The following is a 22,967-nucleotide window of genomic DNA, read 5'->3' as shown; positions in this document are numbered from 1 at the left end:
TCACACCATGTGCCTGAAAGCATTGTCCAAACACTTGAACTCTGTCAGGCTTGGTGCTGTGACCACTTCCTGGGAGAGCCTGTTCCAGTGCCCAGCCACCCTCTGGGTGATGAACCTTTTCCAGATATCCAACCTAAACCCTCCCTGACACAGCTTCAGACTGTTCCCTCAAGTCCTGTCACTGGTCACCTAAGAGAATAGTTCAGTGCCTGCCCCCCTGCTTCCCCTTGTGAGGTAGTTGTAGACAATGTTTAAAATATGAATTGTGAACTTGGGACCATGTTGTATTTATAGTAAAATCTAACAACGTTTTATTCAAAGAATAGCAAGGTAATTTGAAGGAAGATTTCCACCTAGAGCTGGTCTCATTTGTTCTGCACTCAAGACAGCCCCATATGCATTCTAGAACACAGCAGCTGGTTTACAGAAGTGAAACAAATGCAAACAGAATTAAGTGGAAAGTACACCAGTCACTCTGGAAAACAGACTCAAGTACTTCCCAGGCAACAGCATTATGTTTTGCTGCATTATGAAGTGCTGCTGTTGCACTTCCTGGGTGCCAGCAGTTACCTTTATGGAAAGCATCTCAAATTTGCTTATTTGCATTTAACTGTAGCTTTCTTTATTACTACTAATACTCAGTAACATTTTGAAAGCCTCTTAACCAGGAGGATGACTCTACTGGAACAAAAAAAAAAAAAAAACCAACAAAAACCACACAACCTTTTCTTTATATACAAACTGACAAGATTGCAAAATCATTTAAAAACAGTTTTAAACATTTAATAAAAACTCATCCTAGAAATCCAACTTTTGGTCGTGAAGTCCCCAAATTCTCTTCTTCATCCAAAATCTTCTGAAGGGCTACGTGAAGTGACTTGCCTACTCTTTGTCCTGTCTGCAAAGCAAAGAAAGTAAAAAAAACCTGAGACATATGTTTATTTGCAGGAAGACAACTCTTACGGAACACTTCCTTTTGACAAATATTTTCCCTTTGATGATTCATATACACCAGCTGGTATCCTGAAATACGCTTTTAATTTAGAAAAATAATGGTGGTGAAAGTTTCATTTTAACTTGATTAAGTTTTGGAAAAACATACACACAAAGCCAGTGCTCTCATTCATCAGAGAAGCATTCCACAATCATTAATACCAGGTCTGCACATCACTGGATCACCAGGAATACAAATTAAATTCACATCAGGCACAAGCACACATTCAAATCAGCCAGCACACAGAGCACGAAGCAATATTCTAGCTGCCAGAGGACAACAGACACCTGACCAGCAAAGCAGGCTACTAACAGAAAGTTCAGTAGACTCTTCTGAATGTGCTCAGAATCAGCAGAGAGAATTTAGGCCAGCTGAACACCCTGTCCTGTGGCCAGAGAAGCCCAAAATGCACACTGGCTGCACGACCAAGTCACTCCGTGGGCAGATCCTTCATAAGATAAGGATAAGGATAAGATCCTTCATATGTGTAATTCTGTCCTGTCCAAGGACCTTAAAGCAGTTAACAGAATGCTTTCTTTACAGAAATAAACTCCAGCAGTGAAAACCCAACAAGATTAGCTCCAGCACTGACCTCTACTCGTCCCACATGCCCAAGTAAGACTGTGCAAGTTACAGGCAGGGTGAAATAAAGTGGCGAAATAGAGATCTTAAGGCAGTATTGCTCATTGGAGCTTTCCCAGGGTCCCTCTAAATGACCTGAAATACTGACTGCAAACAGAAATAAAAGGCCTACTCACCCCTAGAAAGCCAAAGGCAGATTATATTAAAATGAGTTTACTGGCTCCTGACCTATGCAGCAAAGCCTAGGCCAGCCATACAGCTGACACAAAACTCTGTTTCACCTCCTGGCAACAATTACTGAAACCATGCACAAACCTGAAAATAAGCTATATTTTTAATTGAAGAGCCAGGTGCCAGAATATGCCCAGTGGTACCAAAGGAAATTTGGGAAGAGCTTTGATGCATCAGGCTAGCTGTCAATCCTAGAGACCATGAGTAAAGCTACACAAATGGGGGACACAAGAACAAGAACTGTTACAGCTCTGCACTGGGAGAAAGATCACTGCAGCAGTCCAGAGTCAAGAGGGTTGATAAGCTTTCTTCTCCTCAAATGCAGGACAACATCACTCACCCCAGGTCAAAGTAAGTGGGATCTCTGCAGAGCTTTGGTATTGACCCAGCACTGTTGCCATCATATTCCTGCTTGCCTCTCTAGTGGATCGGATCATAAACTCAGTAAAAAAAACAAAACAAAAAAGCCTTATGCTTTTGGCAGTGTCCCAAAACTTTCCAGTGAAACTCCCTTCCTAAGAGATATGTCCTAGAATGTCTGTTCTCTACCAGTGAGGAAAAACTGAACATCCCCTGACCGGCAGCCAAATAATTTGGGAATAGAGGTGTCAGACATTGGTTACTCAGCTCCTCCACTGGGCATTCCCAGGCCTTTTTGTTTTTCTTGATATCCTAATCAGGATGCTGAGCTTAAGGCAGGACCAAACAGATAATCTCTGACCTTACACAAAACATTTTGGAGTTTTTTTGTGATCAGCTTTATCTCTCACTCCTGCAGAGGAATTAAGAGATAACACCTCTCTACCCAGGTAAGGGGCATGAAAGGCATATTTGAATGCCGATAAAAAAGCCCACTGGTTCCACTGGGATTAGCACTCTGGATTGACATCATGACGCAGTCAAGTGCCATATACTCAGTAATTCCCTCTTGAGACCAACTGTTGTCAAACTTGGCTCCAACTTCAGCATTCCTCACTAGAGCCATGAAGAAATTAGCCCTGTGTCTCTAGGAAACAGAGCCAGCTTGAACTATATACTTTTCATTCTGACTTTGAAGTTCAAAACCCATTTCTGTCTCATGCTCAAGGCCAAACTCGGGCATGAGAATTTACACTGGAGAACAGATTTAAGAAGAACCTGAAGAAGGGTTTAAAATGGATCTTATATGAATGTGGACAATATCCAGATACTAGTATTTTTATGAAGTAGGGACAGACTGTAAACTCAACAAGGAAGCAAAGAAAAACAACAGCGAAATGAGAACAGCACATTTATCATACAGCAAATGAGTTGTGCTAGAACACCATGCACCACCAATTCCAAACACCACCTCTGTTCTTATAGGGACTTTAGAAGTTTTGCTCTTTCAGTCTTTAAAAGATATAAAAGAGGGAACATGTTCTTTAAAAATACTCTCAGAAGTTTCTCAGCTTAAGCTTTACTGTCTTACAGCTGTGAAGTACTTGCCTGAAACAAATGTGAGTACCACACATTTCAGGCATCTAGGAGTTTTAGACAGTGTCCACTCACATTAGAATCTGTTTCAAAGAAACTGCCTGTGACCTTCACAAAGTCCCCTGTGCATCAAATCAAAGCACCAACGTCTCTGCTCTAAAAGCCCTTATTGAAGCTTTCTGTACACCCAAGCTCCAGTTCATCCAGTATCATCCAAGACAGTCAGCTGCTCAACACTCCTTACCTCCATCATTTCAAAAATACTCTCAGGATCCAGGCTGCCTTTCCCCACCTTCTTCATAGAAGTGATGGCACCTTTACTGGTCACTGAAATAAGCAGGCTTGCCAAAGAACAGGCTTCTTCCTGAAGGGTAGCATCCACCACGTGCCTATATCCAATCTGCAAGTTAGTGACAAAACAATGCATTAGTTTGCAGTGCTCAAAGCCCCCCCACAGAGAAATCAAACTGTGAATGGTGGCTTTGTTACTTATCTACAGCCTCTGATCCTAAAATCATGTGGCCTTTGGAAACAGCACAGGATTTAAAGCACAGGATTTAAACAGCTTCTGACCCCAGATTATGGGTACATAAACAATAGAGGTGAGATAAACCTATCACTATTTCATACTGTTTTCCTTCCTACCATCCTTTCATCTGTATGAAACTCCATATTCACCTTTTCCTGCAACTCTAAGCATAGACTTTCCTCCCCTCTACCTGAAAATAACAAATCCCAAGACTCAGTCAAGCCCTCATTTCAGCAATGACCCCTCTACGATTTATGCAAATTGCTTAGAAGAAATGCCAACCAAACTTCCAGGCACCTAAGCCAATCACTGACACTTGCAATGGAAAATGCAGCACCCATAAAATCAACTGTGTTAGCTGTGTGCTATGTATGGAAGACAAAAACCTGTTTGAATGGAAAGGAATGGTATTGCAACCAAAAAAATGGAGTTCTGTCCTCAGCAACAAATACACAGCAAGTAACTCCAGGCAGATCACACAACCTCCACTCTTGAACACAGTGACCTCTTGTTTTAACATACTGAGCTTTCTGCTGCTCTGTATCTTAAGCAAGGAGCAGATGAAAAATAATAAACAATTATTTCTCCTCTGCATGCAATAAGATGCATTTTAAGAATGCATCAAATAGAAACCTACAAGCCAGAGGTGCAAAAAATCCCATTATTCTGTAAAAGTTCTTAATTAGAAGGCCAAAGACAAACAAATATATACATAGAGGACACTGCCCATTTCTGTAACTCTAATTTTATCTCTAGGGAAAAAAAAAAATGGCAGCTGAAATTAACAGGAACTGGAGTCTCCAGGCAGAAAGGCAGAAATTTGTCAGGCTTACTTTGCTTAGTGTGACAATACAGGGCACCTCATCTACGTTGAGTCGAATGCAATCATAAGGGTCATCAGACAGCTCAATCTCTTTGGTGCCCTCTTCGTCCTCCAGAACACGCACTTTGGGTATTCTGTGGAAACAAAAGGTGCAGAGTCATTGCCAGAACACACAACAGATACAGCTGTTATACAGTCACAACTCCAGGAAGTCCCTGTTCTTCTAAATGAGGCAAAATGTTTAGCAGAACAGGACAGAATGTGATCAAAGTATTAACAACTCACTCCCTGAGACTACAAAGAAAACACTGTAAGTGGGAAAATATTTAGGATAAGATCATCATATTTACATCATTCAAACAGTCAAAATTTGAGCTGTTCTTTACACTATTACACGGGGAGAAAATAGTTTGGAACTTACACAAATCAGTTCTGAAGAATTTTTTGTATGCACCAGAATGTCATAGTTGTACAGGAGAAAAATTACCAAGACTGAACCCTTTTGTTCTGTGGCTCCCAACCTTGCAGACAACAGTAAAATTGTCAGCATTACATCAGTTGCATTGCTTGGCAAAGGTGTGACATTAGTAGCAAATACAAGTAGTAAAGCTGTTCAGGAAAGAATAGCACCAGCTAAAGAGATTTTGGGTGAAGAGAGAAGGTGACATTAGTAAAATCCTTTCTCTAGCAAGATGAGAAGATTGGCAAGATACTCTACTGTTCTAAGGACAGATATACAAGCAATATATAACATATCAGGATGAAGCAGTGATGAAAACCCAGGCAGAAATCCAAGAAATGCTTTCTTCTCAGTTGTGAATGATGAGCGCTCTCACCAATGAGCTAGACAGGCTCCTTATCAGTCGTACATACATTGTATTTGTGATAGCCATCTAATGGAAGTTTTATGGGATGATTTAAGGCACTTTCCTTAGCATAATAAATAAAGTAGTTTAAAATAATTTAGTAGAAGATGGTATCTCAAGCTGCCAAGAGTGTCAGCATCTTATACACCCTCATTTATCCAGGTGCCTGCTAGGATGGAGTGCTGACTGAGAGACTTGGCATTACTGGCCAGTAAAACACACACAGAGCTCACCCACACTACTCTCTCTTTCACACATTTGCACTTGAAAACAAAGTATTTCAAGATGTACCAAGACAGCTAACTTCAGTAACCACAATCTGGTTTTATGTTAGTGCTTTTGCAGTAGCATTGTATTTTGTAACTAGACTCCGAAGGTTACATTCTTCTATGCCCTCTGTAACAAATCTCCTCCTTTAAAAGAGGAGAAATAGACTCATTTAATGAACATTTCCCCCCAACCAACACAAAGTGATTTTGATTGATCCTTGGAAGACTATTTTAGTTATTTGGGACTAAAAGTCATAGTGGCAAGTACTTCAAAGCAGCTAACTCTGCTCCAGTGACAACAAATTCCCTGCAAGCACACTGGCCTGAGCCAACCCAAAACTAAGATTTTGAGTAAGCAGAACAATTGTGATGTCCACTTTTTCCAGAAATGAAACTCCAAATGTTTTCAACTCATTAGAAATGCATCAAAGCCTATTTTTAAGTTTAAAATATTCCATTAGAAGCTGATGAAATAAAGTCACTAAGTGAGTAACCCTCAAGCTGCACAGGACAATGGACAACACTGGACAACAGCCTAGTCAAGGAAGAGGTTTAAGTGCCAGAGTAGTGTTCAAAAAACAAAGCAAGATTTTAAGAAAATCTGTGAGATTAAGTAATTTTTAACTTCAACCTAAAATAGCTTTGAAACCAGAGCAGTGTTTGCAAGAAAAAGTTGCCAGAATTAATATCTGAAAAATGCCCGCAAGGAGCTTTTTTGGCCAAGAACAGATGAGAGAGGTGTAAATTGGAAATACTGCAAAGGCAAAAAGATCAGACACTAGCATCACAGTTGCATAAAAAGGGGGTATATGGACAGAAAAACTATGCAAAGTGGATGCAGCACAAAGCTTTTCCAGAACACTGTAGATTCCCTTTCCCAGCTTGTGAAGATTTGTCTTAAGAAATTGCTGTACACGATTACTTTGCAACTTTTATTTTTCTATTTTGATTCCTGCAACTAATCAGGGCAGAGATCTGTACAGCAAGACTCAGTCCTGTAACAAACAGTGCTCTTTTCTATGTGTGCAGACCCAGATTTCACAAATGCAAAAGCAGTCCCACCCTTCCAAGCAAGCATTGGCTCTGCCTCTACCACGCTGTGCAGCAAAAACCTTGGTATCTGCAAGGCTGTTGTGTTTTTATAAACTTTGTTGTTTTTGTAACTTGCCTAACTTGTAACTATTTTCTGCAGCCTCGGATGTAGGTAGGCACATTCCACGGGACCAAGTTTAATGTCCTGAGACAGTAGCTAGCTGAACATTTTGCAATATCTACTTCCATCATTAGTAAATCCATCCTTAAACATCTGGGAGACGTGGGTAAGAAGAAAGCCTGGTATCTGCTGTCTTGTGCACATGATCTTGATAGCAGTTTTTAGAACTCGATGAACAATACAAAACTGTGAGGAGTAAATATTCCCCCTAAACCAGTTCCATTGCCATTGCTCCATGCCAGAAGGGGAGAGAACAAGTCAAGTCAAGCATTCAAAGGATTTAAATCCCCTAAGTCTTGAGCAAAATTCCTTAAGTTGTGATGTTGGATTTACTTAGCTCTAAAGCAAGATGTGTCCACAGATATTACAAAAATGCTTAGAGCAAGATTTTAAATTGAAGTTTTCAAATGCCTATCTGAATATCTAAAATTTTGCAGCTTCAAAGAAACAACAGCAGCTTGAGCTCCCTGCTCTTTGTTCCAATGCTCTAGTCAAGACTTGCAAAGATCTGAAAACACTTAGAACAAAAACTTGGTTGTAAACAAAGTAGGAAAAGCAAGTAAGAGTCAAAGAGAGGACACATGTCAAACACAGTTCAGAACACTTAATCTGAAGCAATCTTCAAACTGACATATTTTCTGGTTTGGGGAATAATACTTTATAGAGAACAGGCAGCTATTCTTGAACAACCTTGTGTCAATCCAAAGAAAACCCAGTAGCTACAAAGGGAAAGGGAGAGAAAAAAGTGAATGAGGACAACAGGTTTTCACTTTGAATTTCATCTCTTGACTTTCTGAGCTTGTATGAGATGAGCTTTACTAGCACTCCCTGCTCAAATCAACAAGATAGGGTTTTCAAAGGTAAAAATTCAACAGGCAGTGTCTTACTGTACCACATTTTGAAATGACACTCAACTTCAACAAGACTCATGATGTGAGTCCACAGCTTGACGACGAGATGATGTTTGCCCACAGCTTGAAGATTATATAAAGGACACAGTTGTCAGAGGAATAAAAATAAGTAAGAAACATTAAAATAATTACACCCTCCATCATGCTGTCCATGTTCTTTTATTCACTTATTTAATTCACTACTTTTTATATGATCGTCTCTCTTTATTCTGGTTAAAGTAAGAAAAAAGACCTAGTTATCTTATAAATAAAGTATGAGCTGTGGATCTGCAAAACAACTTACATGGTAGTAAGCATTTTAACTATATGAGTTTTGCATCCTGGCAACTCACACACAGAAATACAGGCATTTCTTCTTTTTACTGTACTGCCAACTCCTTTGTGAGCCATTACATTTCTAAAAGTATTTCTTAATGTTATAAAAACAATCTACTGTTAAAAGTTACTGCTGAGAACTTGATTAACATGAGAAATTTCTCAGCAACACATACAATTTCTAGTCTCAGATGGATAAGTCTCCCCTTATCCTTTTTAAAGTGTTTATAACCTGATATACTGCCTGTCTTCAAAAGCTTATTTTTCTCTTCTTTTTGCACATACTTTTCCAGATCTAGTACTGTGCCTTGGTTACCTGATAAATAAGCCAGAACTACACTAGTGACTTTAGCAGATCTCTAATTAATGCTGAAGAACAATTTGAGATCCACTTTTAAAACATTTATGCTTGCAGCAGTCTAGGTTTCAAACCTCTACCAGCTATTTTTGCAATGTAACTTTTCTAGCAAAGCTATTCACTAGGTTGTTTTTCTCAAGGGTGCTATAAAACACTGTATTCCCTTTCAACTACAGATAAAGAAAACAGAAACAACAGAAAAAACAGTAGTGAGTCTTATTAAAAACACACAGAGAAGACGTGCATCATTCATTCTACCAGATTTTATTTTCCCATTCTTTGAATTAAAATGCATGGAGCAAAGTTCTTTCAAAGACACATAATTTCCCCCTGCCCACAATCTCTCACTACCACTTTTTTCCTCTTGGTTTTAAAAAGAACTCTGGGCTGACAGTTAATGGGAACAAAATCAAAAGTAGAAAACCAGGGCTAATTGCAAAGCAGTAGTAACACTGACAGAGGGCTTCTTATTCAGGAGCATCACATATCAGTAAATACTTCTTGTTTCAAACCCACAAGGCATCAACACCAAGGCCTCCAAATACTTGCAACAAAACCATATGGTCAACACTACTTTTGTGGATCTGGCTACAACAAAAGTTACACTGTGAACGTGACTGTGCATAACATGCAATATGACACTTGATCATTAGAAAACGAATTAAAATAACATTAGTTTATGGTACTTGCATGGAAACGACTGCCTTGTATCTGAATGCAAGCTGTCTTGGGAACTTATTTAAATAATTAAGCATTAAAAATGCTTTGCTCACAGAGAGTGTTTCTCTTCCACTTCCCATGCCACTTCTAACCACATGAAATAAGATCTGTGCTTTACCTTGTGTTAAAGAGAGCTGCCTTCACTGCGACAGAGATTGCATCAAAGATGTTCCCACCACATTCCAATAACTGGGGAGGAAAAGAAGAATCTCTTTAAAAGAAAATCAGTCTAGTGGCTTTAAATGAAGCCTTTATTTTATTTAAACCTACTTGAAAAGGAAGAAAATCAATTACCAGAACAGGTTTTTAAAAAACAAAGTTGTCTTTAAAGCCTATCTATGAAAAGAAACAGATAGGAAATTAAGATTTCAGCTAACTGTATTATACATGCAAAATAGAAGAGTTAATGCACTTTATAATAAAATTAATGATAAAATTTAATAATAGAAGCTGAAATGAAACCACCACTGTTCTTAATCTTCTTGTGCTAAGGTTCTGATCTAGACTATGGCCAGAATACCTTTTATGAACTCATCACATTAATTCTTTAGTGTTAAATTAAGCCAATCAATTTTCTATATTTCATTTCAAAGAAGAGCCTTTAAAAAATATCAGATGGACAAAACCACCTGGGAGAATTGCTTTCACAGAAGAAACACACACCGACACTGAGAACATGGTATGGAAAGCAAGTTGTATAAGGTGTAGTTATGAAGGTACATCATGATTTATTCTCTTTATGGGAAAGAGTCATTGTCAGGTTTGTCTCGTAGCCCTAAGTGATCCAAAGAGAGCCTGACGTCAAAGTCTTTTTCAAATGAGTGTTATCAACAAGGGAAGTGTGTGGAGGAAGCCTAGCTCAGCTTCTTCCCACGAGGATCGGGGGAACAACAGTCAAAGGGGAAAGCAGCACTGCGTACAAGATAAAAAGAGAGGGCTCCCCATACCACTAATGCCTTCTGCAGGCTGCCAGACAAGTCAGAGATGTGTCTGTCCATAGCCCACTGTCACTTCTCTGACAAGCTCAGCTCCCAGCTGCCAGTACTATTTCCTGAGGACACACACACACACAGAGCAGGCATTTGGAACTACTTCAGCAAGAACATATGGATGCTTCTCTGTGACATCAATCTATGCTGTATGAGGAGAGTAAAACACATTTTGCAATCCTGACTACATTGATTGTTCTTCAAAATTTATTTTAAAATGAGATAAACTCCTGCACAGGGAGCAAATAATAAGCAAGATATTCTGTAAAGACAGTTACTTTTTATGAAGACAGACTGAATAGTGTAAAAAGAATGACAAAAAGTTGGGACAGAAAGCTAAATACAAAGGTGATCAGATTATTTCTTTGCAAGCAGCTGCTGGATACAGAGAGGTTAACTTGCCCCTTTCAGTCATTATTGGATTTTACTCGATAACACAATAAGCCCCACAATATCTCTGTTATTAAAACACAATGGGATGTGCTTGCAGTGTTGCTAGGCTTGTGCTCAGGCTGCTGTTCTAAAGCCTTATCTGTACTACAGCGGCTCCTAGAGGCAAGGAACACTGCCTGCACAGAGCACGGTGCAACAATTCCTCCACAAAGGAATGAACACTTTTCTAAGCTCAAGAACCTTGTACTGACATTCCCCCCCCCCATTTATTTAGTTATTTTTAGGACTAAGAAAGTCTGCACAACTGTGAGTTATGGGAAGCAGAGGGGTCTTTTCTGCTTTTAATTCACTGATATGCAAGTGAAAAAGTTATGGGAAAGAAAAGATAACACATGACTGTCTAACTGTAGACCTCACCTTATTCAGAAAAGCCTTTCCTCCAAAAGTAGATTCCTAACTTCTTTTTAATCAGACTGGGGGCAGGAGAGGGGGAAATAGAAAACATTAGGAAATCCTGGAAGGTGCTCATTAATGAACTGCAAAAATTTCAAGAGAAACTAATGCACCCTGTCCTCCTGACACACAATCTACTGTGACTGGATAGGGAATTATAAGAGATTCCACACTTTGATTCTCCTTCCTTAGCCCAGCAGATTGCTGGGGCAAATTATGGGGGAAGGCTATATATATATATATCAAAACCCACTCAAAAGTGCCTAAAAGCTTCTTATTTCTGACATCAATGGCTTGCTTAGAAAAGGAAGAAATTGAGGGAAACACAGAGAGGGTGAGAACAGGCCTTTGCAGTACTCCACGTTGATAAGCTACTATTTGGAAGTGGAACACCCTCCATTATTAAAAAAGAATGCATACACTCTGAAAGGTCAAGGTATATATTCTCCACCTTTGACAGATGTATCTCAGTTTGTCCATGTGTCTGCATCTTTGTGGTGTGCATGGCTGAAGTGATTTTTTCCTAGTTTGATTGTACAGAATTATAGCATTTCCCAAGTACAATGATCACTAGAAATTATTTGAGAGATGTTTTTAATTGATAAAGCTTTTGCATGACTGCAAAACACACTATTTTCTCTTTTGAGGCTGCATGTGTCAAATTTTGTTTACACACAGGAGCTGAATATAGGTGTTTCACTCAAACTGCACATGGTTAAATTGCATAGCAACAGAGTATTTCCAGGCTCATAACATTCTTTCTGGATCTTTGTCTTTTGGAATGAGAGACTTCCAGACAAGTACCTTCACACCTGACTGCAAGGTACCAGTATTTTCAGCTTTACGACAGATTTGAGGTTTATTTTCCCTCCAATTTTACTATGCAACACAAACACCAATGTGAAGAATTTTCAGGAATTCTGAAGGAAAATATCACCCAAAGGACCCTCTGTGAATGTTGTTTTTATATTCAGAATCTGTCTCCCTCAAATGATGAATAATATGAGTTGCTCCTTATATTAGCCCAAGTGTCATCCTTACACCACAACCTATAAAAAGCAAAATTCTATAGGAATGATTCAGCAACGGCAGCTTGAGGAAAATCTGTAGGTGTCAGGCACCTACACTATCACATGTAATATACATGTCTACTATTTAGAAAAGGAAATATTACAAATATGTCCAAAAAGTGAAAATACAGAGGACTGAGGTGGAAAAAAAAAGGTGGGGGTAGAACAGAGTAAGAGAGAAATGTTAACAGTATCTTGTTCTAACTGTACCAACAGCTCTTCAAAGGCTCAGACACAAAATCCCTGCAGAATATAACATCAAAAAGACTAATCAAGTTTAGAGTCGTAATTATGAACCTGCAACAGATTCTTTATTGGCACTGTAAAAAGAGCTAAATGTAAAATTCCTCACATAACATAGTGATGCCTTGATACCCTGACGTTCATAATTCCGATACAATTAGTAGCATGAAAACACAGAGGCTGTTTTTCTCTGTAACTGTGGACAATCAACAAATCTGTCCAGGAAGAATCAGATAATGACCAGCTGTATCTCAAACAAAAGCTATACAGAACAGTGTGTGTGTATATATATATATATATATATATACACACACACACACACAGAGAAGCAGACAGCTTTATGAAAGTCTTTGTTTATGCAGTGCCTATGCAACATTAAGCAGCATGTTGCTTAAATAAGCACAGCATTTAATATTCTGTACCTCTGCTTGTAATTACCTAGTAACTAAAGGCCCCAGTGTGATTTCTCAGAACTAACACTTCATTCTCCATTAAACCCTGCCAAGCTGCAATAAGCCAGTGACTTGGGCTGTTAAAGCACTCAGCAGAGGTACATATTCCATCGTTTTGCAGCTGGACTGTTGTACCGTATCTACTATAATTAGGCTAATGCTACTGCTTTAAATACTAATGAACTAATTTTCACATTTATTTAGGTCTTAGTCTAAATGTTCCTGTATTGTTCAACAAATCCCTGTATTTAATTTTCTGGCCGTAGAGCTTAACATTTTTCACATTATTTCACAGACCCCAATGATCACTTAACATATTTTCACTTCCAAATTTGATAAACAGAAACTCAACACTGGACGAATAAGAATTGGGAATAACGCTCAGGAGAGTCTGACTGGCAGATTTCTATTGACATTCCCATGACAGAGTGCTTTAAATGCAGCATATTTGGAAATTGAGCTGCTGTATGCATCAGATTTGTACACATAAAATTCAGTGTCCATTATTGTCATGGGAACAAATATTCAGTTTATCCTCTATGTTTAATACACATATACAGCTTTCATCAAAAAGCACCTAGGCTAAACCTAGCTTTTGCCAAAAAAGTTCCTATTTTACTTTAGTGAATTAGTTGTGGTAAGAGTACAAAAACCAGACAGATGGACAGTTCTGTTAGGGCTAACATAAACCCATGATAATTTACACTTGAACAATATATTTGCTGTTACATCTAGCTTGGAAAAGGAGTTTACCCTTCTTTAGTGGTAATTTCCTTGTCAGTATAAGATCACTGATTTTTATCTGAGACACATTCAGAGTATTCAGTGTTTTATTAGTTCTGCAGTGGTACAGCAGCATCAAGAAGAGTAGAAAAGGAGCAAGCTGAAATTAGAGATTAATTACTATAAGTAGATAGAAAACTGCCATACATGCTGTGATACATTATATCACATAATGAGAAGCTTTTTTTTTAAACAAAGAAATACAAAGGACTATGCTAAGTCAGTCTCTGCCTTAGAAACATTTTGCTGAATCTTAGTTTTCATTTCTGTACTTACCAATACATCCACATAGAGAACCCAGCAGTGCTCTTTGGGATTAATACAAAGGGATTTCAAGTCTACACTGTTCTCGCAGCTGAATACTCTGTATAGTGTATTTGCTATATCTGTGCCAAGTTCTTCTCCTCCCCGGCCTTCCAACTCAGGAGAATTTGAAGAACTAGAAAAAGAAAGAAAAGAATATTTTCACTTGTGAAGCAGCAAATACCCAAAGAATACTTCTTAAATATAAAGCATTAAAAGTATCTAAGGATTTCTTTGTACAAGAATAAACATCCTATCTGAAAAGGAATTATTTCCATTTTGCATAAGAGAAGGTTTTGATGCAGATAATATACTGACATTTTGTTACAAATACTAACTAAATCCCCCTACTATCTTCAGTTCCCCAGTTATAACTAAAGTAAAATTTGGTGAATTCTCTCAGAGATTATTTCTTAAGCACTGTCACGTTCTATCACCTCAACTCTTAAAAAAAAAAAAAGTGGGACATCTGTATTAAGTTCACAACAGCTACCAAGACAGCCTAGTGAGAGTTGAATGTTCAATTATTAAGAGACTGGCTAAGAAGAGAAAGATATGATGATATGACAAGTAGAATACTAATTTCTTGTAAGTAACACGCCTGCCTGACCTTAATTGGTAATTTTTTTACTGAGTGTATTGTCTGCTATCAAGCCCCTTAAAGCATGCCACTACTCTCTGCAGCTTATGGAGAACAGCAACTAAATGATCTCTTTTCCTGAAGGGATCTGACAAAGCCTGCGGTCTTCATTTCCCTGATTCCAACATAACAAACTATTTACGAGCAGTCATGCAAAAAAGTCCTTGGGTGCTGGGGCCTGGTACATAGCTAAGAAACTTCTAATAATAAAAGAAAACAAGCCTACAAAAAAACCCCCAAACAAACAAAAGCCAAACCAAACTAACCAAACAAAACCCACCAAAACCCACCCCAAACCTAACAAAAAATGCCTTCCCTCCAAAGAACAACAAAATAAGAGCATAAATGTCCAGAGATGCATATACAGCAAAACAATGAGCCAATTTTCCAAACCCAGCCTCTGGTTTATAGAGAGAGGAAGAATATTCTCAAGCAGTGGACCTGTAGCAGCATTGCAAATCTTGTTTTAAAATAAACCAGTCAGACCTCCACCAAATTAATTTGTCATTAGAGAACATATCAAAGGAAGTGGTTACACAGAAGTAGTTTTGGTCTGCTCAAAATCTGTAATGGCCACGCTCCCTATTCCTCTGGTGGGGAATGTCACAGGGCAAATTTTTCATGTATGTTTTGTGTCTATATGATGATACAAAACACCAGGAATACAAAAATACAGGAGAAAATTAAGTATTGGAATATAATCCCTTCACCTTAAAAAAAAAACAAAAAAAAAACAAAAAAAAAAACCAAACAAACAAAAAAAAACAAACACCAAAAACCAAACAACTGAAGATTCACATTATCAAGGAGTGACTTAAACATCAAGTGAGCTGTGCCAATAATACAGCAGAATCTATAAGCTGACATATAATTATCTGCTATTATTCTTACCTCACAGTAACTCTCCCATCTTGTTGTTTTGCAGAGTTTATGAAAACTCAGAATGCCAGGAAGAACTACTGGATTTTATAGAAGTTTTTTGCTGCTACTAGAAACAGATAGCACTGTACATGCTTAAAAATACAAAGAAACATTACTGCCAATTGAGCACTGATCTACACTTCGAAACTGTATTTGCCACACGAATAAGCATTGCAAGTGTGACACACAATATTATTCAGGGTTATTAGACACCAGTTTTATGAGATAGGATCTGATCTAAGTATAACTCAGTGCTGAGTCAGGTCTTCAGGTTGTATTAAACAAGCACTTACCAAGTAAGCAGCTTTTATGCGAGTTAACAAGATCATTCTGTTTAAGCCATTCTGCTTAAGCCATAGTTATACAAGCATTATGATCCCTATGGCAAGTTGCAAGAATTATGCAAACTTCAATCAATGCCTCATTATTATTTCTAAACACAAAGTTTTATCAAATGTTGTACTTTTTTATTACGATTGGATGCTTTGACAGTGAGCAGAAAGAGCCTAAGACTCAACTGGAATATCACTGTACATTTCACTGCATCTTAATTCCATTATCATTTTAACACTTCATTTCCTTGCAATCAAAATAAAATAAAGATGCAAGGCTAGCAGGATATTATAACTATTTGGTAAATACTGCCACCTAATGCCTACAGACTATTGCAACAACTTATACTGGGCAAAATTTGGAAAGAGGATGTCTTAACAGACTACAAAATGGCAAAAAACTTGGCTTACGGAGAACAGAAAGAACTTAGTAGTGGTACAGACTTTCTATGCCCAAGCAGCATGTAGCTTTCAAGACTATCAAAATCATTTCAGTGTCACATTGCCTAACAATCAGAGACTCCTCTTAAAGCATAATGATGCTACTAGCACTCTATTCAGATCTCTACTGAATTTCAAAACTCCTCCTGTTGCCAGTCAAAATCTTTCTGTTGCAACAGTTAAACATTTCTCACTTATTGCTCAGGCCATTAATATACTGTAATCTACAGATGGTCAGATCTGGACAAATACATTCCTTGCTTCCCTAATTCCACAAACAAAATCTGATGTGTTCAAAGAATTCAGATGTCTGCTTTTCTTGTTGTTTCTATTTCTTACAGTTTCAAAGTGATAAATCAGATCAGCCACAAAACTTAAATGTGAGACAAGCAGACATAGCAGTCTTTCAGCATCAAGGGCCAGGATGAATGTCTTCTCCAGTGATGAAAGGCAGTAAGAATATCACACATATTAGGACATAGACTTGTTTTATGATAATTAATTTCTAGGATCACAAATCAGTGCCCCAAAAATCATCCCCTCCAGAGATTCGCATTAAAGTCTGTCTCAAAATAGGACTAAGTGTGCTCCTCAGATTTCAGGTAAAGGACTCAGAGCAGAATAAAGAGAAATAGAAGTTTGGAGCAGAGAATTATACACATGATCCAGCAAATGATTATCTTCATCAGTAAAAGAAACCATGAAAGTTTTGGGAAATAAGCATTTTAAGATAGTAATCACGGCAGTCTGAGTTTTTATTATTAGCTTCAACAATATAAAAGCCAAATAAAACACACAGGAACTTCCACCAGAAGATTCAGGGTGGAATTCTGCTCAGTTACTACCACCCAGTGGCAGTCTGCAAAGCATCAGGGTACTAACAGCAGCTCATTCCCCTTGACAGGGGGAAGCTGCCTCCACTTCACTTTTTGTCTTTTGCGTCTTTCTGGAAGCTAAAGAACACCTTTCCCCGTGCCACAAGCATGTGACAAGTGACTACAGTCCACTAAAGTTCAGGCCCTTGGATGCTGTTGTCACAGAAATTAAAGATTACTGATTTCCTGAACTGACTAAATCCAACTCCCACAAGATTGATGCCCATCTCCCTCCCATCCCCTGAAGCAGAGATTAACATTTGATTAAGTTTGATTAACACAATCAAACATTAATGAGTTGAAGTTTTTCTAACATCTATTTCCATACACAAGAAGTGTCACAGAATTGCCACATGTCCAGAGACCACTTTTTTTAGGAATGAAATGTCCCTGCTGTCAGTGGACTTTCTTCATGTAGAGACAACCAGAAAAAAACCCCAAAACAATAAACATGTACTGTTTAAGACACTTCATACACGAGTTCTAACAGCAGGACCACGTTCAAGATCATCTTCCCATCTGGTATTTTTTGAACAGTGATTTTAAACAAACTATCAATTCACAGGTGAGTGCTTTCCTTTAAAGCATAAGTTTCCACAGTTAACTAGAACATACTGATGTACAGAGGCAGTCTTAGATAAGGCTGCATTATGTGACATACCAACATTAAGGCAGATATAGACAATTAGGTCAGAAAGATTATCAGAAATACACTTAGCAGCTCTCATACCTTAGCTTTAACAATGGTATATTGGTTTAATGTCAGAGTAGCAACATTTTTTTTGTTTTTAATAAAAATTTAAAGAGATGTCACATGCAAATCAGCCAACTTGACAATGCCAAGGCTTTTACGAGAAGTCCCCAAAGCACTTTAAATCATAAAGAACAGTTTTGGGTAAGTCTGCAAGACATGGATACTGTAGTCTCAGGCTGCAGACAATTTAGACTAACACTGAGATGTCACTGTGCTATCTCAGAGCAACCTGAAAACAAGAGTTCTCAGTTTTCTTCTAGCTTCTTCCATAATTTAAACACTGTCAAGACTGTAAGGATAAACAACAGTCCATTTGTAGCAAAATGCAAGAAATCTGATTAAAAACAAACACCCTTTTAGTTAAAGAAAGATGGATTCACTCATAAATATAACACTAAAATTTTGAATTAGTTTTTGCATCTGAAATTTACACTGGGGGAGGTTTTCTTTTTTTTTTTTTTTGTAAAAAAGTTTTGTACTAAAAACACGTCAAACTTTTTCCACTGCATTCACAAAGTAAGCAAACCTTTAAGTACAGTTAAAGTACAGTCTGTAATGGTCAATTATTTTCTTCCAACTTACTTTTTTTGAACGAGATTTTTTCTATTTTATCATGGTAAAAACAACAGCTAGACATTTTAGTCATGAAGTCTGGTTCCAAGTGTGTGTACTTGAACCATTACCCTTTTCCAGCTACAGTGATGCTATGCAATTTGGGATTGTTTTATTTTACCTTTTTTCATTCTTTAACTCCGGCTGACTTGCTTCTTTTGGGTTTGCAGGACCAGCAGAAAATTTCTCAACATTCACTGTTACTGAAACAGTAAAATAACTTGATTCTATTACTCAAACCCCTAGAGTAGGTTAGTGGAATGAAGGCATAAACTTCTGAAGAATGGCAAGATCTGATTAGTCATTTATTCCAAATATTAGATCTATTTCATTCTTTTCTAGTATACTAACCAGTCAACAAAAAATTCCAGGTAACCTTCATCTGGTTTCTCCAACTTCGGTGTCCCCATTTCAGCTTTTATGCCTACCAAGATATCAGTTTCTCCCTATTAAAACAAAAACACATCACACAAGTGGAATCATAATTACAGAACTATTTGTTTAATTTAAATGTCTACGGTAAGCTGACATTTATACCTTTCAGTTATCGGATCATTCTATCAGTGTGAACGTTTTTAGTAAAAAACAAAAGGCTTTAGAAGGACAATATGAAGTGTAAGAAGATTCTTCAAACAATTACCATACGTATTACCTATCTCTAGGTTGAAAAGATCCTTAATATCCAAGACTACTTCTGTCAATTTTGGTTCTGAAAACAGCTCTTTCTGCAGAACCTCCATAATGGTGCGCAGTACATTTATCTTCTTCAGTCAACAAGTCAGAAATAGTTTTGCTTCATTTTAAAGGAATAGAAATTTTTGCCTCTCCCAGAGGAGAGGCAAAAACTAGAACAGCAACTTCAGTTTTCAAGATTAAATGTTAGATTAGTTCAGACTGAAGGCTGTCCAGGCACTTTACAGTAAATCCAGCTCAGGCCAGCCTGAACTAATTATACATCCTGCCATTATTTCCGTATCCCATAGTTTCAGTTACACACACATGTCATTACACACACAAACCTATCTACAAATAGCATCAGATTAACTAGTCACATGAACAAGCAATTTCACCAGCAAGGTACCCAATCCCTAAGAAATTTACCTACCAGCTTTACTCTTGCAGATCCACTTGTGTTTGATACAACATCTGTTTCTACTTCTGCACATCTGTAGTCTTCACAGCCTCGACCGTCTACACGAAGGTCTTCCTAAGTATGACAACCAATATATTGCTAAGGGAATCAGTAATGAAAAGTAAAAACAAAACAAACAAACAAAAAAACCCCACCACAAACCAAAAACTCTGACTTTAAACTTTCCCTTTCCTATACCAAATGCAGCAGCAAAAACGATATAAAAGCAACAGCTTGTAGTTTCGCCATGGAATACAAAAGAACCAACTATACTTTTTAATTTATGTCTCATTTATGTAGAGCTTGTAACAAGCAATCTGCAGGCAGACAGGAATTGCACCAAGTCCCTCTAATTCTCAAAAGAAAGCTTCAGATTTCAAAACTGCAAAGGTCTTGGCTTAAGTGATACTTTACCTAACACAACTCAGCTCTTTCCTGGGATAGGCAAGTTCAGTCTTCTACATCAGTCATTAGAACCCCAGCAGACAAAAATAATACAACAGCCTTCCAAATGCTTTCATCCATTTGTATTCCACAAACGGATATTCCACATCCTCTGATACTATACAGATTGTTCCCATAAAAACTGGTTGTTTTTCAGTAAATTTCAGTAAGGATACAGTTCTTTTATCTTGGAGGCTTCTCCTTAAGCACCCTTCACTCTTCCTCCTTTGTCCACTCACATTCCTTCACTGTTACAGGCTAAAACTCTATCCAATAGCAATAACTTGAGGAAGAGCCAGGGAAGAGCAAGGAAAGAGGAGCAAAGGGGGACAGAAGGATATTAAGCTCTTAGAGAGCATCCAGAGGAGGGCAATGAAGATGGTGAAGGGCCTTGAGGGGAAGTCGCTTGAAGAGATGCTGAGGTCACTTGGTCTGTTCAGCCTGGAGGAGACTGAGGGCAGACCTCACTGCATCCACAACTTCCAAGAGGAGGGGCAGGCACTGAGCTCTTCTCTGTGGTGACCAGTGACAGGACCGAGGGAATGGCCTCAAGCTGTGTCAGGGGAGGCTAAGGTTGGACATCGGTAAAAGGTTTTTGACCCAGAGGGTGGCTGGGCACTGGAAAAGGCTCTCCAGGGAAGTGGTCACAGCACCAAGCTTGACAGAGCTCAAGGCGCATTTGGACAATGCTCTCAAGCACGTGGTGTGACTCTTGGGGTGCTCTGTGCAGGGCCAGGAGTGGGTGATCCTTGTGGCTTCCTTCCAAGCCAGCATATTATGTGATTCTGTGAAAACAAATCCACGTCCCGCTCTCAGCCTGCTTCCCGTTCCGATGCTCGGGGTGCTGTGATGATTGTAACTCCAGAGGTTCGCCACCACACACAGCGGTGGAAGGATCTCCCTCGCTGCCTCCCCTCCCTCCTGCCCAGCCTAACTCGCTCCCTGCCGCCCGGCGCCCGCCCCGGTACCTGCACGCCGTGCACGATGTAGAGTTTCTCCGCCTCGCTCAGCACCACGGACGCCATTCCCGCCGCCTCCCGCCGGCGCCTGCGCAGTGCCGCGCTTCCTCCCTGCCTTCCTGCCCGCCCGCCTTCCATCCGCCCGCCGCGGGGAAGCTGCCGGCTATCCAAGGCTGGTGTCCCGCCCGCCCAGCCGACACCGCCGCCTCACAGCGAGGGCTCCCCTTGCCTGGTGGCAAAGCGGGGGATGCAGCCGGGAAGCCACAGAAGCCTTTCACGTGGAGTAGGCACAGCGCTCTGGACGCGGTTCCCACTGGGCACCCCGCATCCCCGACAACGTCCCGTCCAAGAAGCTGACCCTCGCGGTAAAACCAAAGCTCCCGCTTTCTGCCAAAAGCTCCTCCAGGAGGCTGTGGAAATATCCCGGTGCACAGAAATGGATCGTGTAGTCATAGTCCTCTGCGTTTCCTCCCTTTCCTTGCGGAGTTTTTAACCTCAGAAAGGTCCAAGCGAGGTGCGGTGCGCGGGGAAGGCTGGTGCCGGAGCAGGGAAGAAACAAAATGCTGAGGAGATTCTGTTGGTCCTGTGCCAGATATCACTGGGAAGGTGGCGTGGGAAATGTGATTAAAAACTCGCACGATATATTAAAACAATAATTAAGGGTTGGGTTTTTTTGACAGCCTTAATTGAAAGTTTCGTAACAGTCATTAATGTAAGTTTGCATGCTTTTTTGCACAGCTCCTGTGTGATAATTTTCAGAGTATTTTAAAAGATGCTATCTTGACTTCACACTGATGCTTGCTTGGCTAAAAATGATCCATGGCTCCCAAGGATTACTCAGCACACTGCCAGAGTTTATCCAGCTTTCCACAAGTCCTTTTTCAATCAAGTGTACAAAGCATTCCTGGCTGTGCCTACCTGAGCAGGTGGCATGATGCAGTGGGAGCAAACTTCAAGAGTGATGGATAGTTTTGGGAGTTTTAGCTTGGTCTGGTCCCATTGGCAGGCTGCTTATCAATCAGCAGTCGGGACAGGGCAGATGCATTTCTGGGACTCTTCCCACAGCTTACCTGCATCTGAAAGGAGCCACATTTCTGCACCCCAGGGTTGCATGGGGATTGCTTACTGCTTCTTGGTGGGGAGAGCCAGCAATGGAGCCTGGCAGAGCTGGGAGCTTGGGTAGCTTGTCCTCCCCACTCACCCTAGGGAGGTGAGCAGGGCCAGGTCTCCTTGCTGGCTCAGAGGAGTGCCAGACAAAGGCAGTGCTCATGCATGAAAGGGCCCAGGTTTGTATGTTCTCTCTAAAATAGCATCTGCCAGTGCTGCTGTCCAGCACAGACTAACCCTTCATTTGACTTGAAGTGCGATACTGGTGTCCTCATGTTGCACAGTGTGAACCAAACAAGAAGTGAGAAGAAACCAGAAACTCTCCGAAGATGTGAGTGAATTCTTGACCTGAAACAGTGTTAATGCAGATGCACCCTATGATTTCCACTGAGAGCATAGGGAGATGACATTCTGGCTCTCATCTTAGTTCCTGACTCTGATGGCTTAACCCACAGCAGCTAACAGTTACAATTGCCAGGAAAGTGTGATGTGTTAATTTTTTTCCCATTTCTGCCACCCCAGCTTAGAGTCTACCTAATGTTAGTCAATTGCCAGGAAAGTGTGATGTGTTTTTTTCCCACTTCTGCCACCCCAGCTTAGAGTCTACCTAATGTTAGTCAAATTCCTCCATAGTTCAGAGGTTCAGCTAGCAAATCTTGTTCACATGCAAACAGCAGGTTTTTTTTTTAAGGTGGGAGGAGCCCAGGTTTGGCTCCTTGTTCGTCAGGGAGGGCAGAAGGCAACGTCTTGCCCTTCTGAGAACATTCAAATTCCAGCACAAGGCAGTGGTGAAGCTTA

The 22,967-nt window shown here is 39.6% G+C and overlaps 1 protein-coding gene across 1 annotated transcript; it reads right to left on the bottom strand.

Annotated features, from left to right (window-relative positions):
- Nucleotides 1–287: 287 nt before the first annotated feature.
- On the bottom strand, nt 288–21,723 carry EXOSC7 (exosome component 7). Its single transcript, XM_041466788.1, has 8 exons — nt 21,072–21,723; nt 19,633–19,734; nt 18,879–18,973; nt 13,926–14,088; nt 9,385–9,455; nt 4,625–4,748; nt 3,507–3,662; nt 288–898 (listed from the first exon to the last, which is right to left on the bottom strand). Exons 1-8 carry the CDS (start codon nt 21,198–21,200, stop codon nt 794–796), a joined length of 945 nt encoding a protein of 314 aa, XP_041322722.1. The 5' UTR covers nt 21,201–21,723; the 3' UTR covers nt 288–793.
- Nucleotides 21,724–22,967: the final 1,244 nt, after the last annotated feature.

The sequence above is a fragment of the Pyrgilauda ruficollis genome, unplaced genomic scaffold (assembly GCF_017590135.1).
Source record: "Pyrgilauda ruficollis isolate IOZ18807 unplaced genomic scaffold, ASM1759013v1 scaffold2, whole genome shotgun sequence".
Taxonomy (NCBI): domain Eukaryota; kingdom Metazoa; phylum Chordata; class Aves; order Passeriformes; family Passeridae; genus Pyrgilauda; species Pyrgilauda ruficollis.
The sequence above is the reverse complement of the archived record's forward strand: the minus strand, read 5'-3'. Positions and strand labels throughout refer to the sequence as shown.